We start from the raw sequence: 15,229 nt of genomic DNA on the forward strand, positions 1-15,229 counted from the left end.
GTCCATCATCATCATACACATTGTAGCCTATATTATAGGCATACTTAGACCTATACTAACTATTAAACTAGACATTGTACTGGGACAGATAAAATGACTAAGTTAATAGATCTAGATATAACCCTGTCTGCCTCATCAATTCTAGATTTAGAATTATTAGGCCTAACTTTTAGAACAAATGTTGCATCTAGATCTATTAACTTAGTCATTAGATCTGTCCCAGTGCAATGCCTAGTTTAATAGTTAGTATAGGTCTAAGTATGCCTATAATATAGGCTACAATGTGTATGATGATGGACCTAGGGTCTAGAAATAGAGCTATAACTGCAACTAGACCTAAAGTCTAGTACATTAGTTGGTGTAAGTCATTGCATTCATTACCATTCTATATTTTTAGTTAGTTGTTTGAAAATGATCAATTTTTGTTGACCATTGAAGACTATGGGGTGGCTTTATCCTCTACCTTCCTTTTTCCACATGCCCGCCCTGTTTTTTCCTCTCATATCATATCCCTCTTGTTTGATCCTTTTCATCTCCTCCATTTCACCTTGTTTTCTGCTACTTTAGGAATGGGATTTCAATGTCATTCTCCATGTCCTTATTCAGTCTCCTTTTAAACCATTGGCTACCTGTTTATTGTCCCATATACTTAACTCCTTTTTTGGCAGTGGTTGTCGGAGGTTGCCTCAGAGGCTGAATTTGCAGGGGACCAGGGGCAGACTGGTGAGAGTTTGGATTGTATTTTTCTGGCTCCTTCCTTTGCTCAGACAGTCATTTCTTCTCCTGCACCATTTTTGGACTTAGTACATCAAGTTTGTAAAGTCTTGAGCATGTCTTCTATGGCTTATGATTATTTTTCTTTTTTGTTGAGGGAAAAGTCAATTGTCTGATTACCTAGTTTTTCCACTTTCGCCATACATTTTTGTGCATACTCTGAGACTTGCTGATCATTTGAGAGAAGTTGCTGCCATGCCCTATTTGGGGTTCCAGGCTTGATGCCACTATGTGCCTTAACCTTACACAGTTTTCCAGAATTGTCTGGCCCTTACAACATTTTTGAATTTTATTTTATCTTCTTTGCAACTGTAGTCTGAGGCATATTATTGGTCCCCCTCAATTTTAAGAGGATCTGAATCATTTGTTGACTTGTACTTTAGTATGGTTATCAGCTTAGGCTCTCTCCTTGTTCTCTTGGTTGGTTTGTTGCTGGGATCTTTTGGAAAGGGATGGATTGCTTGAGAACATTTTTCTTTTTTTTAGCTCTGAGAGATCTCAGAGAAGCTCCTTTTCTCAGACATTTAATTTTTACAGTATTTCAGATTCCATGGGATCTTGGATAAATGTGGCCTGTCTCCACTGTTCTCTTTTGATACTGGCCTCTCACCTTTCCCAGTCTTCTACTTCTACTTCTTTCAGGTTATCCATAATTGATGTCCTTTCCATGTTCCTAATTGGGGGTTCTCTATGCCTTATTTCATCCACTCTTTGAACCCTTGGCATCATGTTCTCTTTATCAGCTATTGCTTAAGGCATATCTTTTTCTCTTGTTGGCTAGCAGATGTTGATGTTCAGACATGTTTGCAGTTCATGTTCACAGGACTCTTTACCAGTCCACTTATTTTCTGTTGTATCCTGATAGGTCCTTTCTTCTCAAAACTTCAGATGCTAGTAAAGGGGATAAGGCTTTTGCTTCTGTCCATCTTCCTTCCATTTCTCACTTTTATGAACCCTTAGATCTCGATAGCCTTTTTTGCCCGGTTCAAGCTCTTCAATGTTATGTTGCGTGCACTGAAGGGTTTAGGGGTTCACATCACTATTTGTTTATCCATTGGTTTCCTCAGATGTCATGTGACTTATCCCCTGTCTCATTGACAGGTTGTACTTGTCAATTGGTCTCATCTCATCAAATATGCCATATTTCAATGCCCCTGGTGGCTTGGTTATATTGCAAGCTGGAGGAGATTGTACATGCTTGTATGTGAACCATGCCTAATCGCACCCCCATGGTTATTCTCCATGCCCTGGCTAGTTTGTAAGAGAGGTGAGTGATTTTATATCTTTTGTGTTTATTTCTATTATTTTCATGGACCTTTGTCAATTTCATTTTGATCCCACTCTGGGGCATGTGTTGCTAGGTCTCAGATATGCTTATTTTCCAAATCAGTACTAGTTACCAGTCGACCAATAAAAATATTTTCTGATAGCAACGAGCTCTGTTGAGATTGGGTGTTCGATAAGACCATCATGTGCCATTTCTGGGTAGTAAGTAATTATAACACACAATACAATACACTACTGGACCACCACTCCTGGACTATTGTGAGTAAAGCTTAGGGGAATTTTGTCCATCCCTGTTGACCCCTAGACTGAATAAATCAGGGTTAATTTGCATTTCAAAATAGGGAACATGGTACACCTATTGCACTGTATCTAGAGCATTTTTCCTCAGGACTTCCCAATGCGAGTACCCCCCCCCCCCTTCTCCTAGTGTAGCATGTAGCAGATTCTAGTTGATGGAGTGGTGGACACTTACTGCACTCACACTCTCCTGCCCTTTGTCCCCACAATATGGCTGGTTTCTTGTCTGCTAATTTGGACTGTCTTGAGAAGTGAATAGGAAGAAACTTATATATGGATCTGGTATAAGGAGCACATTGACATTGGAGAGAATCGCAAGATTTAAATTGCTATGGGCAATATAGTAGGGTATAAAGGCTGAAGTAATCAAGGCAAGAATCATACCAATACTTAGATGGGCAGAGAAGAGAAACTTTCATCAGGATAAAGCTGCATTTTTGTTCAACTTAGGGCATGATGGTTGGAAAAACAAGATGTGTGGCCTTGCTAACTAATGAATGAATATTTGCTGTAAAATTCTTATCAGCGTTATAAGTGTAGCTACCAATATGGCCACCAATTTTGATTTCATTGCATTAAGATGCACATTCAATCCTTTTTTTGCTGCACTTTTTTTTTTCCACCTAAGGTGTTTTGATTATATTATGACTTTTTGTCAATACACACCAACAAACTACAGCAAATAAGAAAGTGACAATCGATAGTAACCCACATTAGCTTTAGGATTGCAACCCTATTATTCGGAACAGACATTTACTTTACAGAACCAACCAGGTTCTTTAGAATATGTGGTGGTAACTTATCCTCTCTAAAACAGTTTTAATAGCTTTCTTTATAGTAACACCATGGAATTTAGATTAACAGTTTCTTGTCATCAACCCCCATGCAATCTGTACAGCCATATCAACCATCATTATTTATGCTAATTGCTTAATGTAAATTTGTGCTGTAAAGTTGGCAGTGAATAATCAATAATAACTGTCCACCATATGATTCTTTTGAAAACTTGAGCTAATCTAGTTTTCTTGGCCCAACCAATACTTATGTATCTGCACATCCTTTCATCTTACAGGTTTGCTGCTCTAAATCAACTGTCTCTAATCTGAATGGCAAACACTAATAATGGTACACTTTTACGTTTAGATGAAGCTTTAGTAAAAATGTTAGACCAATAGCAATATTAAAAACAAATCCAGAATTTCCACTAATGTGACCCATGTGACACATTTTCTTTTAGCATGTCATCATCCCTATTCTATCCACCACCCCTCGAAAAAGTGCGAAACTAAATGTAAATTACTCTGTATAAAATTGTTATTGCTCAGACAAACCATAATTTTTATAGTTTTCAATTTTGTTTGGTTACAGAGCTATCGAACAGAAAATCAGACCCCCTCCTGCCACATCCCCTCTTTCAGAATTCATTGATAGTTTTCTCTTACATTTCATTATGGATTATCTATAACCAATAGAAAGTCAAGGTTTTCATCTATCAAATGACGTATTATATAACATTATGTTCTGAATGGTTAAATGTCAATTTCATTCAGAGTACGAACACCATTCTCTTGAGAAATTTAACGACTTCCTTGGATGAATTTGTAATGACTCTTGTTGCATAGTTAGAAAGCCAGAAAACTTTTGAGAGGTAAGGGAATTTGTCTACTTTATGCATGTTATTAGTCTTTATTCCTTGGTGCATTATTTAATTAAAAAACTATTAAGTGCATTACTATCTATAGTATAAATAATTAGGGTTAACTCTCTTTGAAAACCCGACAACAAGAAAAAATAAGATTAGTTAAGTATTTTATTTCTTGTTTTTCATGTTTATTTTTTATGTATAATTATAAAAGTAAGTAAAATGTAAAAATAGGGATCCTCTTAGGTTGTTAAGATCAGATAAGGTAAAATGAATAATAATAATATAATAAAAATGTGTAACGAGACACATACACGAGATGCTCGTGAGTAATGTAATTCCTTAGCATAATGTGAGGGTAATTTGGGTTTATTTAGAATTTTTTTGGTGGTTACAAGGTTGGTCGAATTGATCGATCCCACTTTGAGATAGGGTAGAGAAAATAACAGATAAACTACAGAGTTTTAATGGATAAAATGTTTGGAATGCAATTAAGAGGTTTTAGGGATTAAAGAAAGGAAATTTGAGATTTTTGAGATGAGGAAAAGTATTTTTAATTTTAACATGAAAATTAATTTGCGCACAGACTATTTGTAACAAATACTAAGTATATTCATTGACAAATCTTTATTTTATTAAAGTTACATCACTAAAAATATGATTTTTTGTATGTGAAAGACTGCCAAATTTTGTTGAAAGTTAGAAGTATTAAATCTATAAATACTTTAAAATAGTACAAAGAGGTCACATGGTTGGTCAAGTTGACGAAGACCAGAAGACCGTGTTGAGAGAGTCAATGGATTGTGTTGAAGTTTGGTATGTGAACTCAGAGCTCAGTAGAACACATCCACTGAAAATATGTGAGTTTGGATTACCACAGTCCGAGGTACAGAAAGTGGAAAATTGCTAAACTATCATTTCTGTTAGTAACCTGTAACAGATTGTTTTGGCCTCACAACACACTACTGTGTGTCTTGATATGAACCAAAATTTATGCTTTAGATAGATCATGCAGATTTGAAGTATCTGGTGAATTTTTGTAATCCAGAAGGCCAGGTAGCAAGATGGTTCTAAAAATTCCAGGAATACTACGCTCTGAACAGAACCAGGGAAATGCTGATGCATTATCCTGAGCCATTGTATGTCAGTGAAAAGTGTAAATACTGTGAGAAGAGGGAAACACAGAATACAAATGATGAACAAGTGTGGATCAAGATGTTGCACCCATAAATGATGATGATGAACTAGTGTGATGCAACACTTATCTGAAAATATTAAAATGTTAAAGCTATAGAGACAGGTTCAGTAAGCATTCATGTAACAGATTCTGATAGACTTTTTGTTCATAAGTTATGTTTATAGTAGAGGAGGCTGCTGCTTTACAAGTGTTTAAAATAATTTATAATTTCTTGAAAAGTAATAGGTGGGTTTAAGTTTTTGCTTTTTTTTTACAAGGGTTGGGTAGAGAGGGATAGCCTTGAAGACCAAATACCCTATTTCTGTCTGTATGTTATATTATTAACTGAACAGCTAGTTTCAATAAAAATATCAAAACATATAATTGCTATTGCTATTTTTAAGAATATTCTCTGATAATACGGTCTAAAACAGGACTTCTATAGTTCAGTGTATCATGCTCAGTGGGAAAACATTTTCTCAAAGCCTTAAGGAATCTTTCAGACCTGCATTGAAGATTATCTAATCCAAGCAGTTTCATTAAAGTCAGTCTCCCGTAATAACAGGCTGCTTCTGTTTGTAGCATACCAGTGATTTTGTTTTATGGAAAACAAAATTCCAGAACTCTCCTATATTTTCAACAACTTTTTCCATTTGTTACTCCATCCCACCCCATGACCAAATGTTTGTAATGTGACAAACATACAATAAAATACCAATGGAAATTGTTTCATTTCTTTAATAGTACTATTTCGTAATACTTATTAATCTTACTTTACAGCAGACTCCAACTGATTTATATTCTCCTCAGTTTTGCTATTATGATGTATTTGTTCCCTGTTTTGGTATCTGTTGCTGAATGCTGACCTTAGAGTAGCCACAGTTTGATGTACTTTGTTGAATTAAAGTGGATGAGTGGAGTGTTAAACATTCTGATAAATGTTCAGTTGGATGCTTTAGATGTCATAGGTGAAGACCTGGTATGCGTAATTATGAAATTCATTTGGGAGAATTTTTTTTCTCACTCACTTGTGGAAATAGACACTGAGGTCAACATATATTGAAAGGGAAGCAGTTAATTCTTTTCTTGCAGATATTTACAAAATCCTCAAAGTATTTGTCTGTCATTCAACCAAAATTTTGTGTAAAAATTTTTGATTTCAATATCACTAAGTTATATATTGTTGAACATTGTCTGACTATTATTGAGGGTCTAAGACCTTGGTCCATTGTGGTAAGTCTGCATCATTACGTGGTAACCTTTTTTCTATAGGAATCTCGTTGGATGCATATTAAGAATACTTGAAGTGACCCATCATATAGTTAAAATTCTTCTAGTTTTAACAGTTGAACTTCAAGAACCTTGTGCAGACTTGAAGTTCCCTTGAGTTTTTTGGTGATACATGGTACAATACATAGATTATCCATAAAAGATATAAATCTACTTATTCCTGAAACAACTTTTACAGTGTTTCAATGGAAAGCTCTATGGCTGGTACAGTGCCATATAAGAAATGACAGGAACATATCTTGAAACAATGCTTGTGTGCCACTCTGCTTAGCAGACGTAATTACTGCACTATCGCAAGCTACAGTTACTAAATTTTCATGTAAATATTCTTCTGCAAGTCCTAGTTATTTGAGGTTATCAATCAGTGGTTTAGATATGCCTTTTGCAAAAATATCTCTTAGGTCTGATACAGTATATAATCTCCTCTCACATAAATTGCTATTCTTCTTTAGTGCTGCTCTCTATATGCAAAAAAAAAAATTATGCATGTTACAAGCCTTTTATCTCCCCTCAATCATGTGAGAACCCTCCACCAATAAGAGTGGGACATACTCTCATGATGCATGTGACTCCCTTTTTCAATTCTACCAAACTATCACTTCTCGCTTAGCAGTACTCGTGTTCAGACATTTTTTCTCCATGTGCTCCTTGTTTCACTTTTTCCTTAAGACTTATTTCCTTCTACTCTTAGCATGTGGATGTCAAAGGTCTGATTTATTTGCAATCGATGTTTCACATACTCTTTATCATTCTACATATCATCTCCATTATCCAGATATTTCTTGCCTCCCCAATACTTTGGTGGTGCGTAAGGGTAACTCCTTCTTTTTTTCCAATTTCCCTTTTTTCTATTTCCCACATTTATCCTCGGCCTGATCTGGAAAGTCTTCTATGTACTGTATATGCTCTACACTGTTATATTACCCGCACGGCTTTCTTCTGTGGTGCCTATTCCTGCCTCTTTATCCCTTGGCAGCCGTCCTCTATTCATGATCTTTCTCCTTACAATCTCATCAATTTGGTTTGGTTTTTAATTCGATTTGCTGATTTCTATTTATCATTTTCCCCCAATCTTTGTTCCAAGTGTCTTCTCATCAAATTCAACACCTTACCTTTTCAAATTCGATCGCCGTGATGATGACAAAACCTTGTCGAAACGTTGTACATTTGCTGTTATATTAAAGTTTTTCTTCATTACCCATTCAAGCCGTCTCCAGCCATTATTACCTTACCTTTTCATTGGCATCTCATCCTTGTTGTCCCTTGGAGGAAATTCTTCAATCAGGCATGTGGACTACCCCTAATACATTCTTCTCTCACTATTTGCATAGGATCTTGGTTTCTTCCTCTTCAGGGTATCCTCTTCTGTCTGTACCCATTCTTCAGACTTCAGTGAGACTTTGACTGGGTATGTTATTTTTATTATTCTTTATTTCTTTTCAGGGGCCTTTTTCCCTATTTTATTATTGCAATTGTTTGGATCCTGTTCTGTGGTGAGTGGTGCCTGACCAGGTATTTTTTAACCAATCAAATGTGCACTGTAAGGCCATGTCAACTTACATATTATATTTCCATGGCCATACAATGCAAAATGGAGAGATGGGGTGTTCCACAAGATCAGTTGTAGGGGTATCCTCACTATGGAATTCCTTAATAAATTTGCCTGTCCCAGACCATACTCACATGGACTACATTGGTAAAGCAGAAGAGCATAGTTGCCCATTCCTGCTATACTTTGTATTGAATAAATCGGTATGATCTGCTTTTAAAAATAGGGTTTCATGGTCACTCATTGCACTGTCTTGGGTGTTGTCATTCCTCCAGATTCTCCACCACCTTTTTCTCCCCCTTTACTTCTAGTAGAGTTTGAGAGTCCTTAACACTTTCAAGTTCAAAGCCACTGGGGTGACTGACTGTGGAGACATCCTCCTAAATGGATTAATGAAATACAAACATAATATAGAAAATATTATAAAACCATTCAATTGAGAGTAGGACAGTGGTGTTCTGCTGGAGTAGATGACGTGATATCCTTCAATATGAAACAAAAATGAATGGGAGTGAACGGTCAAAATTGTAGTTCATACCATCAGTTGGGATCCATCATCCTACCTCTATGTTGATGTTGGTTCCCAGTGGCTGGGTTTTGCATTTAAAGTTGAACCACTCAACGTAAGTCATGTATTACATGTATTCCCCTCGATGCTTATTATTCTGAATTTCAATTTTGAGGGAGATGGTTTACATTATGCAGACATCCTTGATCTATCAATTTTTTATATTAACATGTACCCTGTTCATGGGTTGGGGGGTTCTTGATTCCTTCCAGTTTCATGAACTTGAGGTGAAGATGGTATGATCCTCTTTCCTACCCCCACATGGATGTTGGTTCCTGGTGGCCTGGGTTTTCGACTGTAGTCCACTAGTCAGTGGTATGATCCTCATCCTACCCCTTCATGGATGTCAGTTGCTGGTGGCATGAGTTTTGGATGTAGTTGACTTGGTGTGTATGTTCCATCATGCCCTAGTTGCTCTACACCTAGGACACATCCTTTTCATTTTGCCCACTTTTTATATTTTCTGGGATAGAGTTTTTATAAATATTATATGGTTCAGATCACTATCCAACCTTAGTTCTCTCCAACTTGGAAGTGCTTCTCTGTTTTTTCACCCATATGTATGATATCTTTCTATGATGAGCGAAGAGTATACCAGGTTCAGAAGTGGTGCAGTCTCCACATCAGATCTCATAATCTGACTAACTTTTCTTAGGGAGTGTTCTTCGGATGCTTCTTTCTTTCCCTTGCACAGGTCCCTCTCCCTATTCAGTGTGGGATTCTAGTTATTTATGTGAGAAGAGGTAATGTATCGTATCAGAAAATTATAATTTTCCTATACTGAAAATGTATTTCCAATATGTACTTACGTCCTCTCACACTACCCAACTGAAAACCGGTGCTTCCATCTTTTTCCAAAACTTGAAGGGATAGTTTGGTAGAATTGAATAGAGAGAATCACATGTGTCTTGAGAGTATGTCGCACTCTTATTGGTGGACGGTCGTCGCACAATGATATGCATGACAGATGCATTGGAATCTGTCAATTCCAATTGAGGGAGATAAAAGGCTTGTGGCATGCTTAGAGAAAATTGCACATAGAGGGCAGCACTGAATGAGAATAGCTATTTATGTGACAGGAGGCGAGTACCTATTGGAAATACATTTTGAGTATAGGAAAATTATAACTTCAATCAGTCAATAAACAGGTTCACTGAATTTGTCATTTCAGTACCTGAGAGAAAAACATGAATGTAAAGAATTAAAGTGAACACTTATTAGAGTGTGGCTTTCATCAAATAGCAAAGAAAGTTTAGACTTAGATTTTTTTTATTCTGTAATATTTTTAATGAGGGCTTTTCTCATCTCTTTCCTTGTATGATTCACAATACTGATACATGCAGGAAGTATGCATCTCATACCAATGTCATTTAGTTCTTGTAAATCAATCTCAAAATCATTGAATGATTGATTTTTTGACACTACTTTGAAAGTTGTTTGAAATATTTTGGCAGTTATTTGTCTATCATAAGTCACAGTTTTTGTGCTTGTGAAGCCAGTTTCAAAACAGTTTTATGGGTCAAACTTCCTTTATCTTCAGTTATTTTCTTATGTAAAGATGTTAATTGCTGTTTTCTTCTATCTCCATAGTGAGTAATTTCAATATTAGCCCATTCATTTGAGATTTTCAGCTCCAAGCATTTCAACATTTTTGCATACTGCACAGCCAATGTTTCTTTCTTTTGCTATCAGTTTATGATATACAAACAAAATTAATTTTTCTTGGTCAGATTTGAACAATCGGGCAATTCACAATGTCTCATTGCATTACTGTCATTATCTTCTACAGATGACATGGGTAACCTCTGAATCACGTTTTGCAGTCTTTTCATTCTTTATCACATTATTTAATGTCTAAGTTGATGTTTTCTGATACTCTTCCTCACTATCTCTAACTGAAATAAGTTCATAAGTTTATTTCCTTAGTATAACTTTCTAAACTATGCCATAAAACTAATTCTAGCACGTTACTGCAAGGACTTGTGCTTTAAGAATACAATGAACTAAGTTTTTAACTTACCATATATATGCTTGATTAATCTGTTTGATTTAATATAGTTTTTAACATGATTTCCTTTGCCTTCTGAACTTAATCCAAACAGTCCTTAGAAAAGTCATTTACTGATTTATAACTTCCTCAAAAAATATTTACCAATCTTCTTAAGAGGATCTCCTTTCATGCAAACATTTTTTATCTAGTATTAATTCTATTTATTTATTAGCACATTAAAAATTTATAGAATTAGTCATTTAGAAGAAAGGCAATCATGGTTTGTTTGATTTTATGTTTCATAGGTAACCAAGAAACATTTAAGTCAATGTCTGAAAGGTTTACAATATCTAAATCAACTGCTCATGCAATTTGCAGACGGGTCAATGAGGCCATTCAGAAAACTCTAATGCCTGAATTGATAACATGGCCGAGAGAAGATGGTATCCAGGATATTAAAAATGGTTTTTCCCAGCTAAGTCGGCTGCCAAATATTATAGGAGCACTAGATGGAATACACATACCCATCAGAGCACCAAAAGCAAACAAAGAGTCATATTTTAACAAGAAGAGGTTCCATTCCATCGTTCTTCAGGGTGTCTGTGACAGTAGGTTACTTTTTACACATATTTATACTGGTTGTCCAGGAAGCACCCAAGATGCCGATGTCTTCACAAGCTCTGTTCTCTATCTGGAACAACAAGAGTACTTCCCAGAAGATTCTTTTATTGTTGCTGACTCTGCATATCCACTGTTACCCTGGGTTATTACACCCTATAGAGATTATGGCATCCTAACTCAGGAGCAAAAAGTTTTCAACAAAGAACTTAACAAAGCAAGAATTGCAATTGATCATGCTTTTGGTCAGTTAAAAAGTCGATTTCGTCGCCTGACTAAGCTAGAAGGTTTAGACATGCAGCTCTTAGTTGGAACAATCGTATCAGGATGTGTTCTTCACAACCTGTGTGTGATGGCAGATGATGAAATGTATGATGAAACTGATGTAGTAGAAGTAAATGAGATAAATGAATGTATATATGCTGATGATGAAAGTGGTATTGAAGTCCGAGATTACTTACTACACTTAGTTAATGACTAACTTAAGAGTTGGTTTCATTTGCATATACTGAATAGCAGTTTTGGACCATTTTAATTTAGGAATGTTGTACTTCATGAAATTATCTAAAGTGTTTAAATTTTTACGTGACCAAAACATTCATCTCAGCACAAAGAGAAAACATTAAATTACACTTATAGTACTCATGTATATTAAAAACCAAAAATTGAAAGGTGTTTAGAAAATTTTTTTTGTACAAAATAATGTTATGTAAATCTGAAATAGAAATGAACAGAAAATGTAGCACTAGCATTAGCCACTGAACTCTACATCTAATCCAGAACATAGTTTGTTGCCAGTTATCCATATCAAAACCTTATCAGTTAATGTTTTTTTTATGTGATCATTTGGTTCTAATATAACATGATTTGAATTTGGTAATATACGTTGAATAATTTGATTGAACTTTTTAATGTTTTTGAATCATATTCATTTGTTTGTATATATTATCAAAAGCTATATTAATTTGTTATTTCAGGTTTTGTTTCAAATTAGTAAGACAGATCTACAAGTGAAAGTATTTCTTCAAATATTGTGATTGTTGTTAAACATAATTTTACTTCAGTTTTGTTAGTTTTTATTTTGTGAAAAATGCCATTTGTAATGATAATTTGACATATTTGTAGAAATTTGGTCCTTTTTTTTGATGTACATGTAATTACATTGCAACTATGTAATTGTTATGCCAAAGTTCTATATTACCCAAGTTTAATATACTAGAGGTTTTTCTAAAAGGAATATTTCAGTGGTAATTATACAGGATATAATGTGCATTTGAAAATACATGTGGAATTATGAATTTCATAATCTGACCATAATTTCTTTATACATATATAAGCAAGAGCAGGTTAATTATGTGTAGCTAAAAAAGCCTTAATTTAGGTGGATATGAATAAAGATTGAATATGGACAGTGGAGAAAAACTGTCCAAGTGTAATGTTAAGCATACCATCCTTTATTAAACAAACAGTGTTATTTCACCTAAATTATCTGGCTACTGGGGATAAGGGCTACAAAATGAGATGACAACCATGAGAAAAATCATGAGAGAAAGAGAGTTATAGAATTATCTGATTTAAGTATTTGAATGAAAAATGAAAGTCAGTTGTCCCAAAAGTCCACAAATTACATACTTCAATTTGTAATCTACATGCAATCTTAAGCCAAACAAGCTGTACAGATTTCTGTAAATATAACTTTTTTAATAGGATACCTCCCAAGTCCATACAGAAATATATATACTAGACTCAAGGAAACAAGTTGAGGGATTTAGATTACCTGTAAAACTGGACTATACATGTTTATTACATTGTGACATCCTGTCTATGAGAATGCTATAACTATTATTAATAAGAACTCCTGGGTGAAAGTAAAGAAGGAGGTATAGTAACATATCAACCACATTGCATCTGCTGCATCCAGTGCTAGTGAGGCTACATGTAGAAACTGCATGGATATTTAGAAAATATTACTCAAATATATCTAACTAAAGATATGAAATGGTGAAATTCATGACTATTTCCATGATTACAAACCCCCATTATTTATCTTTGGGGCAGTGTAGTCCTGAACATTAAAATTAGTATTAATGACCAAATCAGAAAACTTAATTGCAGATTACAAAATGTGGTTTCCATTTCCTTCAGGTTACAATCATAATGTCACAACACCTACATGAACACAATAACGTAATGTAATATTTAGGGACAACAAGGGACCTATGCTGTCCCATTTACTAAACTAAAACTGTTTTTAAAAAATCCTCATTTTAGCCCTTATCATTCATATACTTATCAAGCTTTTTCTTAAACTCACTTAAATTTACTGCTATCACTACATCCAAAGATAACACATTCCAAAAGCCAAGGACAGTTAGAAAAATAAAACTGTCTTAGCTGAAGAAGATTCCTACCCTGCCAAAATTTATATTTGTGCCATTAAGTATGAAAAAAGATAATGCATCAACACTTTCAGTTCCCTTAATTTTAAACACCTCAATAAGATCCCCTCTGATACTTTTTTTTTCAAGAAAAAACAATTTCAGAGGTATTAACCTCTCCTCATATGACAAACTTTCAATCCCAGGTATAATTCTAGTAGCCCCAGGACTGAACCCTTTCCAACAATTCAATGTCCTTCCTCAGGTAAGGAGTCCAAGGCTGAACACAAATACTCCAAATATGGCCTAACCAGTGAGGTATACAATTAAATTATTACCTCTTTAGACTTGTATTTAATATTTGTATTAATACAACCTGAAATCCTATTTGCACTACCACTAACATCAGTACCCTCCTTAGATAGTTTGAGACTGATCAACCACTACACCAAGGACCTTTTCTTCCATAATACTGTTAAGGTTATTCCCATCCAAATTATACTTATAATTCAAATTATTTTGCATTCATTATAATTAAAACCCATCTTCCATTTAATCAATGAACTCATTAAGTAGAAAGGTAACACATTAAACTCCAACAGCCAAACACAGAAACTAAACTAAAATGCAACTTCAATAAAAATTTAAAATAAATAAAAATACAATAAACATACAAATCAAACTACAATAAATCTTAATAATAATACAATTATGGAATTTATGAATGATTGTGCATTATGTATGCATGAAATTTTATTAAATTAGAGAAAGATAACAGCAGTGCATTTCTAAAATTCAGATGTAGGAAAATCTACTGAATTGATTCAGACTACCAAGTATTATCTAAGTTAATACAAGATGAAAAACATTCCACTACTTGTAACAGGACTTACTGGACTGGTTCAGACTACCAAGTGTTATCTAAGTAATTGAAAGTGAAAAATGTAACAGACCTATAGGACTGATTCATATTACCAAGTTATTTAAATAATACAAGGTGAAATGTTCCATTACTTGTCACAAGATGTATTGGACTGGTTTAGATTAGCAAATGTTATCTAAATAATGCAAGGTGTTCTTAAAGAAAGACTTGGATATATAAAACTATAAATTCACAGGCCATAGGAGTTTGCAAGAAGAGAAAATTAGCAAAGAGAGATTATTTGAACCCATTGTTAGGACATCTCCCCCTCCCTCCTAATTGAGTATTTAATAGTTTTGTCACTGCAGAAATAGCCAGTGGAAATTATTACTTTTTTTCCTTAATAATTATTTCCTATCGTATTTCAAACTTTGTCAGGTACAGCTATAGTAATTATAACATTTATATTGCAGAACATGTTAACATTTTTGATAATGACTAATCCAAAATAGTAGATTATTATACTGAAAGTTCTTTTTCTCATCTAAAAAACACTGAAAATATGGTTATAGCATTACACAACTAACTTTTATAACATTAATACATATACCAACTGAACTTACTTTTCAAGGTTAAGTTGCATAACTTACAAATTTCCAAGTTGCCAAAATTGCAAGATGTTCTTTCACCAACAACACAGAGACAACTAGGTCTACCATTTTTTTGGTTGATCTGATGCAGGTTTTGTACAAACTTTGTGTCTTTCTTTCAGTAAATAACACATGCTCTCAAATGTT

The 15,229-nt window shown here is 34.4% G+C and overlaps 1 protein-coding gene across 1 annotated transcript in view; it reads left to right on the forward strand.

Moving 5' to 3' along the window:
* The window catches only part of LOC106470587 (protein ALP1-like), a 17,394-nt gene extending 3,761 nt beyond the window's left edge, over window positions 1-13,633 (forward strand). Inside the window, exon 2 of the mRNA XM_013931151.2 lies at window positions 10,880-13,633. Coding sequence (XP_013786605.1) covers window positions 10,880-11,673 — 794 coding nt within the window. The 3' untranslated portion in view covers window positions 11,674-13,633. The remainder of the gene's footprint in view (window positions 1-10,879) is intronic.
* The last annotated feature ends 1,596 nt before the right edge of the window (window positions 13,634-15,229 follow it).

This window comes from Limulus polyphemus, unplaced genomic scaffold (assembly GCF_000517525.1).
Source record: "Limulus polyphemus unplaced genomic scaffold, Limulus_polyphemus-2.1.2 Scaffold4101, whole genome shotgun sequence".
In the NCBI taxonomy this organism is placed as follows: domain Eukaryota; kingdom Metazoa; phylum Arthropoda; class Merostomata; order Xiphosura; family Limulidae; genus Limulus; species Limulus polyphemus.